At 35.2% G+C, this 25,239-nt stretch overlaps 1 protein-coding gene across 1 annotated transcript in view; it reads left to right on the plus strand.

Moving 5' to 3' along the window:
* The window catches only part of FAM81B (family with sequence similarity 81 member B), a 60,486-nt gene that overhangs the window by 21,151 nt on the left and 14,096 nt on the right, over positions 1–25,239 (plus strand). Inside the window, 3 exon segments of the mRNA XM_002815744.5 lie at positions 868–1,111; positions 7,191–7,309; positions 17,474–17,603. Coding sequence (XP_002815790.3) covers positions 868–1,111; positions 7,191–7,309; positions 17,474–17,603 — 493 coding nt within the window.

Raw genomic sequence — 25,239 nt, forward strand, 5'->3', positions numbered from 1 at the left:
TTTTGAAGGCAAGCATGGCACTATGTGTGAAGGGGCAGAAGTCATACATGATTGAATCATTTGGCAGGGGACATTTGTTGTATTTTTCACCTGTGTTTTTACTTTTTCTATGATTTTCCAAACACTCAAAACATTGAGAATAGATCTTTCTCACGTTGTACACTCAGACTCACACACTAATCTCCTCTGGAAACACCCTCACAGATACACTGCTTCTCCAGTTTCTAGGTATCCCTTCATCCAGTCAAGGGATTTTAAACTTTAGGAATTTCAATGTTTGAGATTATGTCTTTTGGGATTATGATTGGTACCATTCATGAACTAATTTCCCTAACTATGAAATTAGAATAATTCTGTTAGACAATATGAAAATGTGCAATGTGAATCTCTAAGGGACAGACATCATATGCAAGGTTTTCTAAGTGTATTTGATCATAGAATTCTTTTGTAGTGGCCTATTCTCCTGACTCCTATTCCAGGACTCACACCTTGGAAAATTCTCTAACACAGTCACTTTTGCATCTTTATAGTTATAAAAACTTAATTTTTTCTACGTTAAAGTAGAATTTTCATAAGGAGTATATAAAGGCGTCAGTCTTGGAAGAAGTCTTCTAATATCTTCTTTCATGAATCCCTCTACCCACTCCTAACTACCACCAATTGGCTTGAAGCATGAAAAGTGCATCTGCTTCTTAGATGAGACCTTCACCAAATTCTAACCATGGCAGGTGCTTAAAATCCTATCAAACTTCTCAGAGGGCAAAAATAAAGGATCAGAAGTGAGGATTCTAATTCTGGTTCCTGGCTCCTCCAGCTCATTCTTGTAATGCCCTGGTGTTACCTTTTCCTTTTCCTTTTCCTGATCAGGAGTCATCCTTTCCTCCCCATCATTCCAAACACCCAAGGAGGTCAGCTGGAAGACAGACTGAACAACCAGGAGCGTACCATAGCTTTCCTTCTTGAACAAGCCTTCCGCATCAAGGAGGACATCTCTGCTTGCCTGCAGGGAACGCATGGCTTTCGAAAAGAGGAATCGCTAGCCAGGAAGTTACTGGAAAGCCACATCCAGACCATCACCAGCATCGTCAAAAAACTCAGCCAAAACATTGAGGTAGCTCTCTTTTTTGTTTTGTTTTTGTTTTGTATTTTGGCAGCATTGCTTGATAAAGATTATCAACCATCAGTGTCATTTTTCAAGTGCAGAAATATATCACTATTGCTTAAGTTTAGATAATTACATTTTAGTGGTCTAAGAGGGAAACAGTTCAATTTTTCAGCTGTTCATTTATGCCAAAAAAGTAGAAGGAACTTCTACTCAAAAAATATTTACTGTATATTTATTTTGTGACAACAAAGACATTATGTCAGACATTGTGCTAAGATGCTTATGTTAGCCTAAATCTCCAAGATTCTATTAATGTAATAATTTCAAATAGAGGTTTTCATAACGCACATCAGTAATGCTCCATTGTATAGCCATCGCAATCTGATGCCAGTAATTTCTCTGGCCCCATCTTCTACCCTTCTTTCCTTCACTCTGGCCACATTGGCCTCCCAGCGGTTCCTAGGACATTCCAAACACATTCTGGCCTTGGGGTCTTTGCACTCATAATTCACTCTGGCTGGATCATCTTCCCCTAGATATTCCTATGCAATGTTCTTCATTCCTTCAGGTCTCTGTTCAAATATAGCCTCATAACAGAGGATTTGCATGACATTTTATAAAATAGCACCTCTACCCACATGGTTTCAATCTCCCTTAAAGCCTACTTTATTTTTTTTTTTTTGTCACATAGCACTCATCGCAAACTACCATGGTCTATATTTGATTCCTGTTTGTTTTCTAAGATATAATCTCTATAAAGGCAGAGTTTGTTTTCTTCATGCTAAATCCCATATCCCATACCAGACAACAGTGGTGTTGTAGTCAGCACCCTAAATATTCCTTAAATTGATGAGTGAATAAATAAATTAATTTTAAGGCATTAGAGTAAAAATAGAGTTTCTCATCAAAAAAAGAAAATTCTTTGTCTAAATCAAGAGAAACATGCTTGTACAAGAGGTCTTTGAGAGTTGTTAGGGTGCAAATGTATGTGATGAATTTGGGTTAACAATTTTCATGCAAGGGCTGCAGATAGTGTACTTTATAGGAAACTGGCCCAAAACTTGTGGAGTTATCATGAGAATTGACAACAATGCAGTCTCACAATACTTGTCCTTTTCTACTATCAGAGAGAATACTGGATTTTATTAAAATTATGGGATTGAACCAGCAATTACTTCTTTATGAATTTGTACTTAAGGGCAAGGATATTGATTAATTTATTTTCCATCTGCAGGATTTAGCAGACCCCATAATGTATCTGAGGCAGTGTGAAAAGTTAAAACTCTCAGTAAACTTTTAAAAGGCACTTTATTGGTATTTAGCACATTTTGAATTGACCTCAGTGCCTCAAAGGTCAATGCCACTCTCAAAGTGATTGAAGGTATTTACATGCATAATGAAGTATCATGAAAGTGACAAGAGGCAAGCAGCCCCGTGCCTTTTGAAATGACTAGAAAATCAAGTAAGTACAGCATAGTGCTAAAATAAGATGCCAATTTAGGAGTCAAAACTTCTTGGTAATTGAAAAAGCCAACAACATTCTTAGAAACATTGAACTGTTTCTAAGAATATTCTATATTTTGATCTGGATTGTTATATGGTTGATTACATTACATTGAGTCAAAATCCACCCAGATGTACACTTTGACTTGTGCGTTCAATACATATTATACCCCAGTAAAATACTATTAGCAATAAGGAGAAAGTCTTTCTTTCAAATCTCTAGAAATCTTGTAAACAGTTTATTTTTGTATAATAATTGACTATCTTAGATTAGCTCTCTGAAAAAAGACAAATCCAAAACACTTTCCAAAAGACAAAGACAAAAACCTCAAAATGCCTACAATCCTATTAAGGGTTTGGCATATATAGGAAAATGAAAAGGACTGGATTGAGTTTGTGGAAAATTGAACTAGAAAATATTTTAAAGGCTGTAGATAACATAGTTAAAACATTATGAAGAAGAAAATATTCAGCTACCTTTGGTAAATAACTATAAGCACTTTATAGAGAAATGGATGCTATTCAAGTATTTTAAAAGAACCTAACCTCATTAACCAGGTCAGCCCATTTGCAAGTTGGCTAACAAGATCAATTCAAGTGTGAGCTAAAGCTTGACACAGGTCCTCAAATGAAATCAAAAAAAAATTATTTTAATCTACCACAATTGCATCAAAGTGCTTGTTTCTTTCTAAAAATCAAATGATTCCTTTTTTTAAGGAGGCAGTTGATTACAAGTTTTAGAATTAATTTATTTTTAACTCAAAGAAAATTTTATATATAGCATTGTTTTACTGTGGGTTTTCCCCTCAACTTACAAAAGCAATACTTGTTCATCATAATTATTTTGAAAGTTTAGGAAAAAAATGTTTAAACTTGGGGAAAAAATATCTCACAATTCTGCCACCAAATGGTGATCTCTACAAATACCCAGATGAATCTCCCTCTAGTCCTTCCAAGTATTCCATTTAGGAGGCTGAGACTATGTGTGTAAGCACGATTTTTATTCTAACATTCATCCTAAACTCTATCATGTCTCATTAAAATCTCTTTGCATGGTGCATACACCATGATTTGCTTAATTATTATCCTAATGTCAAAATATCACTTTGGGGGGCTGAGGCAGTAGGACCAATTGAGCCCAGGAGTTTGAGAACAGCCTGGGTAACATAGTGACACCCTGTCTCTACAAGGAAAAATAAATAATTAGCTGGGTAGGGTAGTGCACGCCTATAGACACAGCTCCTTGGGAGGCTGAGGTGGGAGGATTACCTGAGCCCAAGAGGTGAAGGCTGCAGTGAGCCATGATCATGCCACTGCACTCCAGCCTGGGCGACGGAGACCCTGTCTCAAAATAAAAATAATTTAAGATAGACATATCTTTGTGCATAAATATGTATCTGCATTTGGATTATTTCCATAGTATCTACTCTTAGAAGTGGAATTACTAAGGTATGAATACTGTGAAAGCTCTTGATACATGTTGCCAAATTGTTTTCCAGAAAGTTTATACTAATTTACACTTCCATTAGCATTGAGTGCTTTTTTTCCACTTTACCTATGCCAGAATTGAAATTTATCACTTTAATTTTTGCTAACTTCATAGAACAGAAATAAGATTTTTTTCCTTAGTGAAAGTGTTGAATCCACTTTTTTAAAGTGACTATTTAAAGTAACAATTTTGGTTGAGTGCCTGTGACTCACAACTGTGATCCCAGTGGTTTGGGGGGCTGACTTGGGAGGATTGCTTGAGGCCAAGAGTTTGAGACAGTGAGACTCTGTCTCTACAACAACAACAAAATTAATAATAATAAAGTGACAGCTTCATTTCTTCTGCTAAGGATTTATGTCTTTTGTTAATTTATCTTTTGAGTTTTAGTACATTTAAATTTTTGTTAATTTGACGAGCTCTTTTATTTTACATATTAGAAATAATAACTGGTAATACGGTAGTAAGTGTTTAACAATCAGCAATCAGTTCTTTTCTAGGGGAAAAGAAAGCCTGGTTTGTAGTATTTGCCTGTTTCTATGGTGTAAATACTCCTATGATTTCAAACAACCAGCAAGATGACACTACACAAAGATGAGAAGAGATGTATACAATCCACTTTCACATACAGCTCCAGGCTGCTTGCAGTACATCACTGAAACCCTTGGCAATAGTATATGTTACAAATGTTTTTTCAGTTTGCTTTTTCATTCTTAATTGTATTTACAATGTCTTTACAAGTTTTACACAAAGGTAAATATTCAAATATTTTGCTTTGTAATTTCTCTCATTATTGTAGTCTTCCCACCTTCATCTGTAGTTTCACTTTCTGTGATTTCAAAAGTTTCCAGAAATATTAAATGGAAGATCCCAGAACCAAGTAATTCATAAGTTTTCAATCGTGTGCTGTTCTGAGTAGCAGGATGAAACTTTGCACATCCTGTTTCATCCCACCCATGGTGTGAATCATCCCTTTGTCCAGCACATTCACACTGTCAATACTCTCTGCCCATTAGTCACTCAGTAGCCTGTTGGTTACCAGATCAACTGTTCAGATGAGGTATCACAGTGCTCGTGTTCAGGTAACCCTTATTTTACTTAATAATGCCCCAAAGCACAAAAGTAGTGATGCCGACAATTCCACTATGGCAAGGAGAAGCCGTAAAGAGCTTTCTTTAGGGAAAAGGTTGAAGTTCTCGACTTAATAAGGAAAAAAAAATTGTATGCTGAGTTTGCTAAAATCTATGGTAAGAACAAATCTTCTAGCCATGAAATTGTGACAAAGGAAAAATAAATTCATGCTAGTTTTGCTGTCACACTTCAAGCTACAAGAGTTACAGCCACAGTGTGTATGATATTATAGTACATTGTTATAATCGTTCTATTTTTAGATATTGTTAATCTCTTACTGATAAATAACGTTATCATAGGTATGTATGTATCGGGAGAAACAATATATATAGGGTTCAGTACTATATGAGGTTTTGGGCATCCACTGGGGGTCTTAGAACGTATCTCCCTTGGATAAGAGGAGACTACTGTACTTCTAAGACTAGAAAGTTCCTCATTCAAAGACGAAATAATCTCCTCTATTATCTGTGACTTTTATGGCTTAATTTTAAAAATATTTTAGATCTATTTTTTTCTGAAATCTATAATGATATATGGCATGAGGTAAGGATCTAAATTAATTATTTTCTGAGTAATTAGAGACCCCAACCCACTTGTGAAATTACTCCCCCGTTGATTTATGAGTTGCATATAGAGTATATTCCTTTCCTACACTCACCAAGGTCTTCATGACATTACAGGTAGCTATATACCTTTACTACACTGATTTACTTATCCTTATTTTAGAAAATATTTTAGTATATAGTAGAGTAAATTTCCTTTCATCACTATCTTTACCAAAACAGAAAACAAAATACCTGCATACATGCAAAAAGACAAAACCAAACTCTAGTTAGTGTTTTTGACACTTTTACATCTTCAATTAACATTTCATTTGCCCTTGGGTTGTCTCAATCCCAGTTAAAAAATGAGCAACAGTCTGTCTGTGGTCTTTGAAATTCCTGTAATTTATTTGCTATAAAAATTCTTCCTTTCCTAGTAAAACTCATAACCATAGTTTAAACATAATTTAGGACTTTGTCCAATATAATACTTAAACTGGAATGTCTCCCCAAGTAACAGATTTGTGTTTTTCAAAGGCCTACACAGAACTCTCACTTTTTTTCTTAGTAAATACCAATTTCTTTTATGTCTTCACTTTACATTGGAATTTATTTGAATGTCAAGTATAATACAATTTTTTTCTATGGACAAGCAGAATTTTTTTTATTTTTTAAATCAATACTTATAAATGGGTACAAAGTGTTAAAAACCATGGTTCTTGGGACCACTAGCCTGGTGGTACAAGAAAGTCAGTTCTATTTCCAGAACACCAAAACACAATAAAGACGTGACTAACAATGCTCATGGACAAAATCTGGACATAAATGAGCCAGAAATCTCTCGTATTCTCTAAAAAATCTAGATAAACTCTTTTTCATTGTGTATGAAACAGGTTGATTCAGATTTGCTTGCACTGTGTTAACTTCATTGTGGTTCTGGTTCAATCCATAAAAAATCTTGCCTGATGCCATATTGAAAAAAATCCTTTTCCAAACTTATGGCACCAATTGTGAAATACAATTTTGTGAAAAGCTTTTATGTCAGTGATGGCCAACGGCAACCCATGACCATATCAACACAATGTATGTTCTGTTTGGTCCATACATGGTTTATAAAAGATCTTGAATAATACGTCAATATTGTTAATTTGAGCAATTTCATATAAAATCTGGATTTCTAGCTTTCTTTCAAACACTATTGAGACATCTTTCCCACCTGGCAATAATCAGCTAGAATCAAACCACTGCTGCTTCCCTCAGATAAATTAGCAGAGATCACTTCTCTCTGAGATAGGACCCTCTCACTCATGTACACCATCAGCCTAGTTACAAAATGCATTCATTTAGGTAATCCCTGCTTTAAATGATGTTTCCTTATCATGTGTGATGGGAAATTAATGGGAAATTTGACTCAAAATTACAGATTTTAGAAGACCAAATAAGAGCTCGAGATCAGGCGGCCACAGGAACTAACTTTGCAGTACACGAGATAAACATCAAACACCTACAAGGAGTTGGAGATCTTCGAGGAAGAGTAGCCAGGTGAGAAGAAGCATATTGACTAATATTTAACAGTCAGTTCTTGGCCAGTGAACTCTCATTCCCAAACAAGCTCCATGCTGAGGAAAAAAGATATTGTCTACACATTAAGCTAAACTAATGAGATGGCAGTTGAGAAAGTGTGCCATAGAACTTTGAACTTTGAACGCCTCATCCTACCTGTGAGATTCAAAGTTTCTGTAAAGACCCCTTACACAGTTTGATTCCAATGGAAGTGACCAGAGTTCTGTCTTTACAGCCTCAACCGTCCAAATGCCAACATCCATACATAGACGCACCTTCATAACCATGTACGAAATCCCCATGTGTCAAATGCTAATGAGTAAAACATTTAAAATATACAAGAATTATAATAGTTTAATGGGATTTACTGCCAAATGGATAAAGTTTTGAATAACATCTTTTGTACAAGATTTCTAAATCAAAAGAATTGATGGTATGCAATTCAGCAAATATGTGTAGGTATCGAGAATGGCAGGACCACTCTGGTGGACACATCAAAGATGACTTGTGAATGGCTGACTGTGGACACCTTTCCATCTCTATATCTTCTGCCAGTACCTCATTCCTCTCTCCTGAAATACTCCCGTCTCCATCTGGTTAATCCTCTCGGAATTAGATAATTACTACCTAAGAATTAGATAATTACTACCTAAGACAAAGCTCTCTTAGGGTATTTACCCATTTAATTCAACAAAAATGTATTAAGCACTCATCTTATGCCAGGCCGTGTAATGTTAGAATTCAGCAACATGGTCTCCTTTCTATAGCTGTTTACAGTCTACCAGGAAAAACAAGCTGTATCAATAACCAATGCCGTGAATGCTGTACTAAAAGTCTGGGATGCTATGGAAGTGTCCAATTCAGACCCACACAGAAGAGAGGCTTCCCAGGGGAGGTGACACTTGAGCTGAGTTTTGAAGGATTTATAACAGTTAACTAGACAAGGAAAAGTGAGAAAGACAATTTACCTGGAAGAATAATATGTGCAAAAGAACTGAGGGATGGATCACTGTGACATATTCATGGGCCTACCTGGGAGAATGGCATTTTGGTTATGGTATTTTGGAGTAGGCATTTTGAGAAAGTTGGGACAGGAAGCCGGAGAAGCAGTCCAGACCTGGAGGATGAGGGGTCTTGTAGGCTAAGGTAAAGAGTTCGAACTTTATGTAGAAGGTTATAAATGACCATGGGGGGGATTTTAAGTAAGGGGGTAGCATATCATATTTTGTGACGTTCTAGTTGTAGTGAACTGGTAGAATACAAAAAAAGGTTGTGGAGATCAGAGGAAGGCTATTGTACCAATCCAGGTGAGAAGTGGCAGGTCCTAAACCAAGGCACTAGCCATGAAAGCCCAGAGGAGGGGACAGACAACACAGACATTAGAGAAATAGAATCTACAGGATTAGTGCATGAATAAACATGGAGGATGAATTAAGCAGGGGGAGGTCAAGGATAATGACCAAAGTTTCTGGGCTTGGAGACTGGTTGAATACTCATGTTATTCCACGGAGAAGAAAATATGAAACAAGGAGCAATTATAACAAGGAAGTGGAAAGAGAAACGGAGTAATAAAATGTTTGGCTTCTACCATGTTGTGTATGAGATGCCATCAGGATATTAACTGGAATGGGCATGGAGCTCAAAAGGGAGGAAGGGAGGAGGTGTCAGGGGTGCCCAAGTTTCTGGTTGGCCCACAACATAAACGACTTAGTGGCTTTGGGAAAGACTTTATAGTTCTGGAGTGTGGCTTCATTTCTGTTAAAAATAAAAGATGCTGTCTTGGAAATAATACATATGGTTGAAAAACTCTCATCCAAGAAAAAAATAACTGTCAGCCAGTCCAGAGAATAAACAGGTGAATTTATATTGTATATTAATATATAAATAAATAATATATAGAAATATTTATTTCATTAATATTTGATCAATACCAAAGAAGTTTTACAATATTTGGGTAAGTTATGAAACAAGATAACAAAACAAATATCAGCAAACCCGCAACCCTATTTAGATGTGCCAAGATTTTGCAAAGAAGATAAAACCAAACATGGTTTCTTTGTTTCTTTTTTGAGACAGAGTCTCGCTCTGTCACCCAGGCTGGAGTGCAGTGGCGCAATCTTGGCTCACTGCAACCTCTGTCTCCCAGGCTCAAACAATTATCATGCCTCAGCCTCCTGAGTGCCTGGGATTACAGGTGCATGCCACCATGACTGGCTAATTTCAAACATGTTTTAAATGAAATATAATTTGGTTCAATTTGGTAGTATGCTGATGACACTCCTACCAACTATTTCTTTCTGCAAACCACTTACAAACCAATTATTTTATTTTTGTAAACCCTGTTTTATTTACAAGACAAAATAGCAAATGGATCTCAAAGAAACTAAGAGATCAATGAAATTACATCAAGATATGCAATTCTTTTTGCTCTGCTTGCTTTTTGCCTACCTTCCCCTTCAATCAAAAGCAGTGATTTTAGGACAAGGTCTTATTTTTCCTTGAAATGTCTCCCTTTTATGGAAAATTTCTGAAATCTATTTGGCAATCTGAGACAGAATTTGGCTAAGGGCCATGAGACTTAAATTCACCCTCCCTCTCCTGTTTCTTTTCTGTGCCTTTGCCAGGCAAATGACTAATGGACAAGCTAAGGCAGATTGATTACTGTCTTTCCACATAGAGGGACCTCTATTCCAATGAGCATTTTGGCATAAGTAAATTAAGTTGATTGTTTTAACATAATTGCTAGCAAACATTTTACTGCTTCATAAATCAGTCTCAATATTTAATAACTAAAATGAGATTTGAATTTTACACCTTATTTTCCATGGCAATACACTGCAGTTTAAAAGTAAGTCCTCCCAATGAGATGAGGTTCCCAAAGTTGCCAGCCTGCTTTTGACACCCTGTCCTTTATTTAATAGACTAGAGGCTTGGGTAGGTCATCAGAGAGAGAGGTCATGTTGCCTCAGAGATTCAGGTGAAGTACAAAAAAGGAAAAGGCGAGCATGGGAAGTGCACCCCTAGGGATGGATATGACTTACAATCCGTAGCTGCAGTCAGAGGCCAACTCTCTAGCCCCATTTGGCTCTTTAGGATTCCAGAACAAACCTGCATGTGGGTAAAAAAAAAAAAAAAAAAAGATAAATTTTGTTGATTTGTGATTAAAAGCAAAATCACGTTCTTTAAAGAAACATAATAATGTGGATGTTATGACAGGCCTCGTCACAGAGGGCAGAATAAAAACCTTTTATTCCACTCCTCTTACTTGAGACAACTCAATGCCAGTGAAAAATAAAAGAAGGAAAACAAAAAACTCCATCTTTAATATAATATGGAAGTTGCTGTAACCACTAACCACAAACAGAGCACACTTACCAACTATTGTGACATTTGGACTGATACAGTCCTTCTCAGATTTAAACATAATGATTTCCCACTAGTCAACAGTCATAATTTTGAGAGACATTGGCAAAATGGAATCAAGCAGCATTACTTAGAGGCTCGGGTGGGTCATCGGAGAAATACAACATGTCCCCTTAGAGATTCAGGTCAGCAACACTGAACATCCGGGAGGTATAGCCAAAGATGCAACCATGTTCTTTATCATTTCTATCATCTAGGACCTCCCTCCTTGCCCACTTATACCTGAGAGAAACTGGCTGAAGTGCAACAGGCTGAGGAAGGAGAGAGATTTGATACTGCAAGCCTGAATAGAGGATACGATCTACCAGCCACCAAACACACTCACTGATCCTCTGCAGGTAGCAGAAACATTCAAAGACATAATAGTTATTGTTAGAATGCAGTCATGCATATGAATCACTTCCACTATCATCCCCAGATAGACAGAAGACAGATAGATAGATGATAAACAGACAGACAGATAATAGATACATAAAACATAAGCAAAAGGCTAGTGAATACACTTCACGAAGGAACTACCCAGAAAAGTATAGGAAGAGTTCAAGCCAAAAGTTCTCCCGGTTTCAAAGAAATTAAGAACAAAAGACAAAGAATTTAAAAAAAAAAAAAAAAAAGGATTACTTGTGAACAGTCACATGTAATTTGGCCCTTCCAAAAGCCCCACTGAATCTACAGTAAAAAGATTTTCTCTTTAAAATATAAACCCATAAGGACCGGGGATATCAGCATAGAAGTCTTGGAACCTAGAAAGCAGATGGAAACATGAAAACTGCCTTAGCAGAATGAAGGCCAATTTTCAAATTGTAGGATAAGCTGAGAACGACCTAACTTTATGCAACAGAATTCTCAAAAGGCTTCAGGCCCTTGCCACTAGGGAGAGGAACTGAGAGAGGCAGTAAGAGGAAGGATCAGAAATCACTGTAGTTTATTATTAGCTTATTAGTTATTATCAACTCTCAAATTACAGGCATCTTTTACTTTGATAAATAATAATTTTAAAAGTAAGGTATAAAAACGTTTCCCTCCAAAAGAGACTATCAGATAACAAAAGGAGATAGACAAACTGGAATTGCTCAGGGATAGATAGATGAAAGAAAAAGTCAAGATATTATGAAGATTAATCTACTTTAGAAGCTCCTAAAATAGAACAAATGCAACCGAAAATAATGAGTTATAAAAAGTAAAAACATGAGTAAACCACACCAAATGAAAAGAGATAGTTACTTTTCAATATAAAAATGATTGTAGAAAAATTGTCATATGACTGGCAAGGAAAACTCATCCAACATAGAACTAATAGAAGGCCCTAAAGAAGAAACAGAACGAATTCTTCAAAAAAAAATCATGCATATAAGAGAAGAAAGCATCCTTGAAATACAGATTTGAATCTATAGATTAAAAGGAAAAACTGTGACCATGGAAAAAATGATATAAGAACAATGAAACCAAGATATCCTGGTTGAAGTTGCTGAACAATAAGGATATAGACTGCAGCAAGCATCCAGGTAGACAAAGCAAGTCTCATAAAAAAGGAAAGAAATGTCATCACCTCAGACTTCTCCACCTCAACCAATGCTAGAAAATAATGGATTGATGTTTATCATGTTCTGAAAGAAAGAAAAAAAATGTTATCCCAACTAAGTTACCTTTCAATCACAAGAGAAGTCAGGCATTCTCAAGCACTCAAGAACTTGAGAATTCTAGTACTCCTGAGCCCTGCTTTTAAAATCTGGACGACAAAATCTGGCCAACCATGGAATAAATCAAAGTAAGGATCTTAGAAAAGAAATCATGGTTTGAAAGGATTATCAGTGAACATCTAATCTACATATAAAGTGAACATTAAATAACCATAGACATTCTAGTGACAGAACACAGTGCAAATGTCATAAAATTTAACATTTTAAAATTAACAAATTATTTTTTTAAATGTTGAAGGCAAAAGTATATAAACTTATTTATTTTCTCATTTTTTGGCATATGGTCAACAGATAATATCTAAAATTGGTATTGAGATGGTAGCTGTGACAAGTATAACAATCCCAATCTATGATAGCTTTCTATAGCTTCCTTTTTTAGAAGAGAAATCTCTCTCATAGTGAAGAAATACATATCTGAAACTTAACAATTTCTTCATTTTTCACAACATTTACCTTTTCTTAGGTTAAAGTAAAATTAAATGTATTATTTTAAAGTTGATGCATATAATATAATCCCAGTATTCTAAATTATGTTTCTTTCTTCCTATCTCTGTGTGTATATATATATGTACACATATATTTTAAGTATATATGTATAATGATGAACAGAATGATAATCAAATATTAATAATGTTACTTTTTAAAAGGGATTTGGAAAGATTTTAACTTTCCTCTTTGTTCTTTTAGGCATGATATGAAATTTTTTGTAATGGTCATGTACTATTTTAACAGAAACAATAAAATCATTCTAAAGGAGGAGGCGGCAGAGGAACTCCTTTTGGAATATAGAGTACAGCTTTGAAAAGCCATGAATCAATGCTGGACTTCAACATGTGGGATTAGGCTAGTGGGTGGTGGTTAGGGGAGGTGAAAATGAATAGGCGGCAACTCTCGAGATGAGTAAATAAATCATAGCTGCTAATCTTATGTGGGTACTCCCCCTGTGTCAGGCACTGGCTAAATGCTTTGCGTGCATCACCTCCTTCCATCCCTAAATAACCTACAAAGTAACACTATTCAGGACAGCCACTTACAGTTTTGAAGTTTGAGCACTCCAGGTGACATTATTCACATTGTCAACCATGTGTCTCTGGCACTCCTGGAGTCGTGTGGTAGACAAGTTGTGCAACTGTATGCAGTGACCATGGCATCATTTCCCCTTTTTTTCAGATAAGGAAAACTAAAATCTGTAGGCATTAAGAAGCTTGTCCCAGGCCAGGTGCGGTGGCTCACGCCTGTAATCTCAGCACTTTGGGAGGCTGAGGCGGGCGGATCAGGAGGTCAGGAGCTTGAGACCATCCTGGCTAACACGGTGAAACCCCGTCTCTACTAAAAATACAAAAAAATTAGCTAGGCGTGGTGGCGCATGCCTGTAGTCCTAGCTACTCGGGAGGCTGTGGCAGGAGAATGGCGTGAATCTGGGAGGCAGAGCTTGCGGTGAGCCGAGATTGTGCCACTGCACTCCAGCCTAGGCGATAGAGCAAGACTCCGTCTCAAAAAAAAAAAAAAAAAAAAAAAAGAAGAAGCTTGTCCCAGATCATAAACCTAGGAAGTAGCAGAAGCATGGTCTATCTGACACCAGAAACCACATTTTTAACCAGTAGCCTGCACTGCACAGACCCTGCTGTCCCTGAGGGTGGGAAACAAAAGGAGGATAGACCTGGACATTCTGTTTTGTGTTGGGACAAATTTTCAGTGTTTTTCATTCTCCCTTTTCTGCCTGTTCCTAAAAACTTTCAAAATAACCATTTCAATGTAATTTGTCTTGAAGAAGTTTACCCAATATCTTTGTCATTGCAATAATGTAGTATGGTGATGGTCAATTTAATTATTGCTTATAAAATGAACTTGATTGCAGTAACCATGGTATTGATGAGATTAATGCAGTGAAGCTTTATTATTTATATATAGCCTTATCAAAGCATAGCTAAGAAGCTTGCTTTAATAATTAAGAATTTAAAAATATTTGTTTAGATGGGATTCAGTTGTTTAAAGAGGTGAGATAAATTCAAAGGTAAATAGGCATTCTCTGTCAAATTTAAATCTCTAAAGAATTAGAGATTAGTTTTTTATTTGTGTATAACTTAAAAAAGACCTAATAGATTACTGTCTTTTTAATGCATTTGTTATTCTTTGGTATTTTTTAAGCATCGGACTGGAGTTAGTACCATCATCTCTTGATTCTTTCATAACTACACATTTTTATATTTCCTTTTGTGTTTTCTACTTTGCTCTCCTTGAAGGAACAAGCATTTTGTGGCCTTTACCTTGTGTAATTTTAGGGAGTAGCAGTATAAAATGTCCAAGACCACGTTTACTTGAAATTCTTCCTCTTTTCTGATTTGTCTTACCAGATATTTCCCTTCTTGCTTCATCCTCTAGGATTTGAAGAAAACCTTTGCCACTTATTTTATTAGCCTTATTAATGTCACCTTTCCTTCAACTCAAATATTTGAGAAATTTTATGTTACATATATGAATGAAGTTGAAAGCTACTGTTTGGAAACTAAGACTTGTATACAGTAGTTTTGTATATGAATGGTTGTTCTAGCTCAGATTTCAGGTTTCTCACAACAGTATTCTTTCTAAGAGGATATATACAAATTTATCATAATTTATGTAAGGAAATATTATGAAAATGAGACTTTTTTAGTTTGATGTATGTTTCCCAAACTAGAGATAAAACTAGTAAGATTTAGCATCGTTTATAACATTTGAATTTTTGCTACATGAGTACAACTAATTTTTATAATATTGGGTTTATATGAAAAATGGGGTGTCGGTCTTTTCACACGCCCAGCAGGTTAACAATGTGGGAAGCTGGCAGGGTCATTGATAGCAAGTAAGTACTTCCTGAAGGCTTTCCAATTCAAAATATTACAAGCCATTCTGCCTGCCAAATAAATTATATTCTGAAGATGCCTGTTTTGTAACCCTTGATGTGAATTTTTTGGTGTCTGAAATTTACAAAAGAATGAAATTGAAATTGTAAAACACTAAATGCTTTGGGTTTATTTTGAAGTAATCTGTTACTTTAAAATTAAAATGTCAGCATTAGGAAGTCATAAAACAAGATATTATGAAACCCAGTATTATAAATGTTATCTACATCTAAAGTATTCTAAAATAACTTATTGGCAGCTTTATTCTTTTTTTCCTTACAAGATTTAGAATCTTTTTGGTTATATGTCTATTTTTCAATTTTGTTATATTTTTAATTTAAGTGGCCAATGTGGTTATGAACAAGATTTGTATGATCAGCCTCTGTTCTTTCCTAAAACTTCAGATAAATAACATTTTAGCTATAATCTAAAAAAGTGTTTAAATAAAATGACAGATGTTAATTTAAAAGCAGCATATGCTAATTTACTTTTTCATATGATGATGGTGTAATGGAAGTTACATACGCTTTCTTTTGTCCTAACTCTGAAAAGTATATGTCAGAGTTCTGGAATATGTCTTTAGCCAAGAATTTTATTCACTTAAATTTGTTTACAACTTGTATAAAGCTAAAAAGAATGTGTGTAACTATAGTGAACAGCATAGTTTCGCTTATATTATGTGATGTTTGCCAAAAAAAAGAATAAAAGATGAATGAATTAAATCAAAAGAGGATAGAAGGGAGATGGCAGGAAGTGGTGGTAGCAGCAGCCACTCCTGAGTAGCCTTTGGGGGTCTTAATATGGACTCACATCAGGACATTCTAAGTAACCAACAATAGAGGTGCCATTCTAACAATGACAGTTTGTATATGCAAAGGTGTAAAACATCTTTTAATCAGGAATTTTGTGCGTACCATCCTACTGCCATTCTTGATCAGACTAATTCCTAATTTTTTCTCCCAGCAGCTTCTTCACCCCCACTACAGCCATCTTTAAGGGTGATACTAAAGGGATGCCTTTAGTATCTTTTTAAAGAAATGCTCAGGCAAAATTGCCATCTTAACTCACCTTTGCCTCAAATCTTTTGCACCAAAAACTTTAAGGAAAAAAGATTCATTCTGGGATCCTAAAAATGTTGACATCATAAAGCAAACAATATTTATATCACTTAGCATAATAATATGAAAATGTATTTCCTAATTAATATTATTTGATGACAGTCAAAACAGTTATTTTATAAAAGTGACAAATATCAAAATAATCCTTGATAACTCAGATATACAAAAGATAAAGTCCTTCAGTGCTCTTCAACTTATCCTTCATGCATATGTGAAAGTATACAGAAACTGACCATTAATACACTGCAACCTGCTCTCCCCCAAGAGAGTCACGGGTAATGGTTGTGGGGATGTGGTTCTGTGTGTTATCTTTCCTAACATACTGGGAAGATAATCTTCAGCTCACCTCACTAGCTCCTTCTCACCAGAATTCCTTCCCTAAATTATCACATGCAGCTTTATGGACCAAAGCTTCATTCATATGTTAGTGTGAATTGGTTTTGTCCTAATATGACAATGCCTGACTGAGACCATTCAAGGAACAGGAGTTTTGTTTGAGGCTAAAAGGGTGAGAAATTGGAGAAGATGGATTGGAAGATTTTGATTTGCTGAGACACCTTTTCTTGCCCACGAAGAATTGATAGGCTGGGGGCCAAGAAAAGAGGATAAAGAGAGGAAAGTGGATTTAGAACATGATATATAAGAGGAACAAATTTTAATTTTGCCTAACCATAGGCAGCAGCCTGTATTTCCAAAACATCAAAATTTGCTATAACTCCTAAGACTAAGTTAATATCAAGCTGAAAATGTAAAAATTCCCTCAATTTACCACAATATCCCCATCTAAACTATTTCAAGTTGGTGCTCTGGTTTGAGCCAATGCATTCAACCTGGTTTCTCTCTCATCAGAAAGAGAAGGGAAAAATGAAGAGAGATTCCTGAATACACTCCTATATCTACCAACACATTCTTCAAATGACTTTAGAACTTTGGCCATCAAATGAATGCACAGGTGTCTACTATAGTGTTAAAAATGTTATAAACGTATTGATCTCACACCAATTTCCATCTTGCCATTAGATGTGATTCAAGCATTGTGAAGCTTTCTGGAGACATTCACTTATTCAGGCAAGAGTACCGGCAAATTGAGAAAGCCATTCAAGAATTCGTGCCCGCCCTGGAAACTCTTTCCAAGAACTTGGACATGAAGGTAACTGAAAATAGATGGGACTCATATTACGTGTTACTGCCAGAAGTAAGATCATTATAGCTTATCAAAATGCCCAATCAGGTGGTAATTTTTTAAGAGTACTCTTTTCTTCCAAAGGGTGTAATTCTGACAGCTCACTCATATACGCCATGGAAACAGTCAATTCAATCAACAAATGTTTAATGAATGTCTGCTGTGTTCCAACACAGCCATCTACTCTAAGCATATACTGCTTGAGTCCACCATTGCTGTTATTTTTTTACTCTCTGGAAGTAGTAAAATTATTTTTACTCAAAGACTATGGAACCAAGGAATATAAACAAAAGAACTTCCCATGGAAGCTATTATTATTAAAAGTCCAACATAAATGTGAATTGTTCATGTTACATCCCACTTAAAGCCCTGCAATGGGTTGTATCTCTTACAAAATAACATGTAAATCCTTTGGTTGGTCTGGATTTTAAAGGCCATCTGTGCTTCTTGACTCACCCTTTACGCCCAGTAATACTGAGCTCCCTGTAGGTAGGTCCCCACTCACACCAAGATATTACACATCTTCCCCTAGTTTGTGCTCTTTTCTGCCTGAAGTGTCTCTTTTCCACCTTCCCAGTCAATGGTTTCACTAAAGTGGAGCCCAATGCAAAGTTTTCTGTGCTCCACTTTGTCACATATCTTATGCAAAAGAAGCACTTCTCTTCTCCTCTGAAGTCATTTGGGCAGAACAAAGTAGACATCCTCTGGAAATTGGGAATATGAAAGTTTGGCGTTTGATTATTTGTTGGTAGGCGCCAGTTAGTCCAGAGCGGATGTTACTGAGCACATAGTTTACTCCAGTCCCACCTGGCTCTCCTTATCTACTTCCTACTCACCCATCTTATTAGGCCCAATAATTTTTAAACTCTCTTTGTTTTTCAAGGTACTCAATCATATCAATAACATGGCAATTTTATCTCTGGTTTTCTGATTTAAGACTTCACTGCTTTTCTTAAAGTCTTGAGCAGAAATTCCAGAATACTGTTAAATAAAAGTATTCATAGAAGGCAACTTATCTGGTTCCTGATTATCCTGGAAAAGTCTTTGCTGTTTGCTGCTGGCTATTGGTTAGAAATATTTTTTAATCATGTTAAGGAAGTATCCAGTGATTCCTACTTAGTTTTTATCAGGATGGAATATCTACTTTAATCAAATGCCTTTTAGATATCAACAAATATCTAGAATCACCATATTGGTTGTTTTTTGGTTTGGGGATTTCTGTGTTGTTTGTTGGCTTCTTTGGCCTTCTAATGTGTTAATACATTTCCCAATACTGAAACAATCTTGCATTTCTATAATGAAAGCTATACAGTTATTGTATAATAATTCAATATTTAATTTGGCATCAGGATTCAAAAGTGACATTGGACTATAATTCCTCTCTCTCTGTTTAGTATATTTTTAAAGATAATGCATACACATAGCTCAAAAACAAAACTACGTAAGAAAATATAGCCAGAGAATTTTCATTCCCACCCCTTAACCATTCATCACATTTTTTTCATGATCCTCACAGGTAAGCATTTTTATTAGTCAATTGTGGATGCATTCAGTATGCCCTTATGCAGATATAAGCAAATGAAAATACATATTTTTATTCCCTTTATTGCACAAAAAATAGTGTGTATCTATATATATATAGTATATATAAATTGTGTATGTATAGACAGAGCTATGCCTCTTTTTAAAAAAAAAAAAACTAAACAAATACATCCTGAAGATCTTTCCATATTGATATACAGAGACCTTCCTTATCCTTTTTTACAACTGCATACCCTTCCTTTGTATGTAATAGTTCAGTTAACTGCTCTTGCATAGATGGACATTTGGGTTCTATTAAATATTTTGCTCTTTCAAACAATGCTGCAATGAATAACCTTGCACATATGTCATTTTGTATGCATATAGATATATCTGTGGAATAAATATCCAGAAGTGGGATTTCTGGATCAAAATAAAATAGAATGAATAAAAGCAGAGAGAATTAAGCAGAGAGAATACATGTGTGTTGTTTTGAAAGATCTTGCCAAATTGCTTTCTATATGGCTTTCACCTCGTTGCATACCCACCAACAATATGTAAAATGTCCTATGTCTCTATTGCCTCACCAATGCAGTGTTGTTCAACTTCTGAATTTTGCCATTCTTATAGGAAAAAGGCAGTATCTTTTTGTTTTAATTAGCCTTTTTTATTATGGATGGAGTTGAGCATCTTTTCACATATTTAAGGGGCATTTGTATTTCTTTTTTGGTGAATTATCTGTTTATGTCTTTTGCCTATTTCTCTATTGGGCTATTTTTCCTCTCTATCTCTAGGAGCTCTTTATATGGTAAGGAGATGAGCTGTTTTCTCTATGACACGAATTGCAAATGCATTTCCCCAGTTTGTCATAGGTCTTTGATTTTTGACATGCAGAAATAGTCCTCTGGTTGTAGTTGAATTTATCAGTTCTTTTGTGGCTGCTGGAATTTCAAATCAGTTAGAAAGAGCTTCCCTACACAAAGTCTTGAAAGAATTCCTCATATCTCTTCAGGCACTTTCATGGCTTTGTTGTTTACACTTAAATCCTTCGTCCATTTGTAGTTTTCCTAGTATGTGTCTTAACTACGGTTTTAATTATTGAATCTTTATAGTATTTTTATATCTGGTAGGGCTAGTTTCTTCCATTACTTTCTTTTTTCAGTTTCCTGGTATAATTAGTTGTTTTTGCTTATAATTTTAAAATCAGCCTGTCTTGTTTCAATAAATAAATCAAAAATAAACTCTTTTAATCTTTATTAAAATCATGTTAAATTTGTAAATAAATTTTAGAATTTACATAGTCATAATGTTAAGTGTTCTATCCAAGAATGTAGTGTGCTTCCCATTTGTCTGAGTTTGCTTTTAAGTTCTTGAGTATTTTCAAATTTTTCTCATGTAGATTTGGCATAATTTCTTCTTAAATGTATTTTGAGATTTTGAAATCTTTTTCTTTTTAGTTTATTGTAACAGGGGATTCGATATGCCTTCTAATTCATTGTTAGTTGTATATTTTGAAGACAATATTAATTTTATATTCCACAGTGTAGTCTCTTCTTGATTATAGTTTTAATTTCCCTTCCTCCCCAGGAACACAATCATATGCTCTGTAAATGGTAATAGTTTTAGCTCATGTTTTTTCATTTTCATAAACAAAATTTCTCTCTCTTTTCTAATTGCTTTGACTAATAACCCCAAACAATGTTAGATAGTATGTGGTAATAGTGGACATCCTGGTCTTCTTCCTAACTTTAACTGTCCTGTGTTTCCCTTATGATGGGGAAAGTAAGTTTCCCCATTAAGCATGTTTAGTAGCCAACTATTCCTATATTATTGAATTTTTTAGAAATCAAAAACGATTATTGAATTTTATCAAATACCTTTTCAGCATTTATGAAATGATGTGTTCTCTCCTGTTATACTAGTGTAATTATTTCCTATTATTAAACCATCCTTTCATATTCTAAAATAAATTACACTCATTATGATGTATTTTGTTGTGCTGCAGGATAATGTTTGCTGACATTTTACTTAAGAATTCTGCATTAGTGCTTTTAAGTGAGATTAACCTATTTTCTGTGCCATCGTTTTCAGATTTTGGAATCACCATTGAACTGACTTCATAAAAATAATTTGAAAGTTTTCTTATTTTTCTATGTTCTGAAACAGTTTAAAGAGTATTATAAGTATTCTTTAAGGATTGGATAGCTTTGCTTCTGACATATTATCTGAGCCTGATGATTTGATGGGGAAGGAAGCCCTTTGATAGCTTTCACTTTTTATATTTTATTTATTTTTTTGAGACAAGGTCTCTTTCTGTTGATTAGTCTGCTTAAACTTTCTATCTCTTCAGAGGTTAGCTTTTATAAATTACTTTTTCTTGGAAAAAATATCTATTTCCTTCAGATTTTGAATTTGCATAAAGTTATGCAAAATGCTTTTAGGGTGGTTTTAATTCTCTCTGCTTTTATTTATTCTATTTTATTATTTTGTATATTTGTGCCTTTCTTTTTTTTTCCCCCTTGATTAGGTTAGGTGTGCCTTAACAATTGTTTTACAATTAAAAAATCCTTTTATATATTTTTTATTTTCTGCGTCTATTGTCTTTTCCAACTCTCCAATTTCACATTTTATCTTTTTTTTTTCCTTGCCTGCAGGGTATTTTGTTGTTCATTTTGCAACTTTTTTAAACCACATGTATTTGTATTCTTTTTTGCTGACATAAGCATTTATGGCTGTGAACTTTTCCTGAGCGTTCATTCTTTTTCCTTATATCCCCCAGAGTTTAACATGTAGTATTCTCATTATTATTTCCTAGAAATTCTGCAATTGCATGTGGTATTTTCCCTTAAATAGTTAAAAGAGTGTATTAGTCTCTTTTCACACTGCTAATAGAGACATACCCAAGACCGGGTAATTTATTTTTTTAAAGAAAGAGGTTTAATGGACTCATAGTTCCACATGGCTGGGGAGGCCTCACAGTCATGGTGAAAGGTGAAGGAGTAGCAAAAGCATGTTTTACATGGTGGCAGGCAAGAGAAGTGCCAAGCAAAACGGGGAAAAGTCCCATATAAAACCATCAGATCTCATGAGAACTCACTCACTATCATGAGAATAGCAGCATGCAGGTAATTGCCTCCATGACTCAATTACCTCCCATGGGGTCCTTCCCATGACATGTAGGGATTATGGGAATTACAATTCAAGATGAGATTTGGATGGGGACACAACCAAACCATATCAAGGAAGTTTTTTCCCCACCCTCTGAGTTAAGGACTTTTTGTTTTGTTATGCTGGTATTCATTTTTAGTTTCATCTCATTGTAGGTAAAATTTTTAATATATGTTTTAGTTTTTGGAATATTTTGAGGGTTGTTTTTGGTGGCTGGATAGTCCATTTTCATACATGTTCTAAAAAAAAGTGTATTCTGTATTTTTAGGGCACAAAGTTCAATCAGTACTTATAGGGAATAACTTACTGGTTAAATCTTCTGATCCTTACTTATTTTTTAGTCTACTGCTGTCTTGGATTGAGAGGTGAATTAAAGTCTCCTCTGGTTATCAGACTTCCATTTCACCTATAATTTCAGTTTTGAGAATGTTTCTGCTATGTTATTTGGCTTACAGATATTTATAACTACTCTTTTTTCTTTCTTAATTTTAATACTTAAGTTTCCTCACTTCATGTGTAGAGTAGAACAAACTTTGCCTATTACCTTTTCAAAAAACCAGCCCTTGGATTACACATCAATCCCCATACCTTTTGTTTTTATTCATTTACTTTTAAAATCTTTGTTTTCAATTGCTGCCTTAACAAATTACCATAAACATAATACTTTAAAACAACACAAATGCATTATCTCATGCTTTCTGTAGGTCAAAATTTGGGAGGGGCTAGACTGGACCCTCAGGATTTCATAAGGCAGAAATTGAGGTGTCTGCAGAGTTGTGTTTCTTTGGGGAGGCTTTGGGAATGAATTCTGTTCAGGTTCATTCAAACTTTTGAATCCAGTTCCTTGCAGTTGTAGGCCTGAGGTCCTTGCAGGCTGTTAGCTGGGGGTTGCTCCTTGCTCCAGAGGCTGCCTACCTTCCTTCTTGTGTTTTCCATGTGGCCTTTCTCCAGCAACAGCAGGTCAAGTCCACCTCATGCTTGAAGTCATTCTGACTTCACCTTCTGCTGCATCTCTCTCACACCAGCTGGAAAAACTTCTCTGCTTTTAGGAGCCCCTGTGATTAAGTTAGGCCCAATTGGATAATTCAGAATAATCTCCCTCTTTTACTTTAATTACAGCTGCAATCCCTTTTGCTCTACAGCATAGCACCTTCACAGGTTTCAGACCGAGGGCATGGACATCTTTGCGAGCCCATTCTGCCTCCCACAATTTGTCAATTTCTTCATCCTGCTTTCCTTTGATTAGGAATTTTTTATTCCTTTTAAACTTTGTGAAATCAATGATTCACTTACATTGCCTTATTCTTTCTTGTATAATTATGAAAATATTTAATGCCACAAATTTACCTCTGATTATATATTTGGCTGTGTCCTTTTGATATGTAATGTTTCCATTATCTTCTCCTAAGTAAATTTGTAATTGCAGTGTTGATTTACTCTTCAGCACTTGTGTTAGTCCAGATCCTTTGAGAAGCAAATGCCATAAAGGAATTAGATGTGCAAGAAATTTATTGAGAGGAAAATTGATGAAAAATTGGGAGGGAGACTATGACACAGGTCTGGTTTCTGTGAAAAAGATGGAGAAAGAAGGCTTTAGGATTGCAGTGCCATTCTAAGATTATTTCAGTAAGTTCCTTTGTTCCTTCAACAAAAGTCACCCATCAAAGGACTTTTGGCTCAGACTTTTGGCTCAGACATTGGCTAGGAGCGGCTTGTAGAAAGCATGGTCTGGACACTCGTGACGGATTTTGAGCACAGTAGTCACAGCCCTTGGCCAATTATGCTTCTTGCAGTAGGACATCTGAGAGGCACATTTTCAAGTGAAACACTAAAATCAAGAGTGGGTTTTTTGTTGCTTTTTTTTTTTTTTTTCTCAAGTGACTGGGTTTTTGTTCCTTTATACTTCCTTATTAATTTCTAGTTTTAGCACAGTGTAGAGTTATGGCCTGTGCTTTTCCTGCTTTTTGGAATAATTTGAGATTTTCTTAATGTTGCATATGTGCTTAGTTGTTGCAGATGCTTAGTGGGCACTGGGAAAAAAATGAATGCTGTTTCCAAGTTACATGGTTTGGTATATAAATCTATGAAATACATTTATAGTTTTTACATTTTCCTATATCATTATTTGTATTTTACTTACTTGACCAGTAAAGAGTCAAGAAAAGTCATTTAAAATCATTAATATATTGTTTCTGTTTATCTTGAAAAGCTGTTGCTTTTTTGCTCAATATATAAATATTCACAGCTCTCTATTTTCACAATGAGTTTTACTCTTCATCTATAAAGATGACCATCTTTGTCCCATTTTTAAACGTGTTTTGCTTTAAGTGATATTTTACCTAACATTAATATTGCTCTGCTGCTTTATTTTCCTTTGCCTTTACCTATAATTGCTTATTATTATAATAAATTGCCTATTATTTTATTTCAAATATTTCCATCTTTAGCCTGTTTTAAGTGTATCTCTCTCCTGTAAATAGCCACTCAAGTGCTGTTGGTTGCCCACCCAACACTTACCTATTCAAATCCTTCCATTACTCCCCTCTTTCTTTCATAAGAACTCATTTTATTAAATGTCCACTCTCCTCCATATGACCGTCTTTATTAGGAGCTGAATTCTGTTTGACCAAAGCCAATCATGTAGTTTCATTCTGCTTAGAAGTGACTAGTTTAGGCATGATTATGGGTTGCAATTCTGCATCTATTTTTTAATCCAGTTCTTTTACATAAAGGAACTTTCTCAATGTTTCTGGCAATTTGAAAAGTGCTCTAATCTTAAATTCTAAAACTGGAATTTGTTTTTTTCCTATCCTTTAATGCCCTAAGTCATTTCACTTGGGATTCACTTGTGCTCATGTCAGAATACTGTCTGGAAATCTTGGGCCAGTCATGTGTGTTTTCCTCAGAGCCTGAT

Source organism: Pongo abelii, chromosome 4 (genome assembly GCF_028885655.2).
Source record: "Pongo abelii isolate AG06213 chromosome 4, NHGRI_mPonAbe1-v2.0_pri, whole genome shotgun sequence".
Taxonomy (NCBI): Eukaryota; Metazoa; Chordata; class Mammalia; order Primates; family Hominidae; genus Pongo; species Pongo abelii.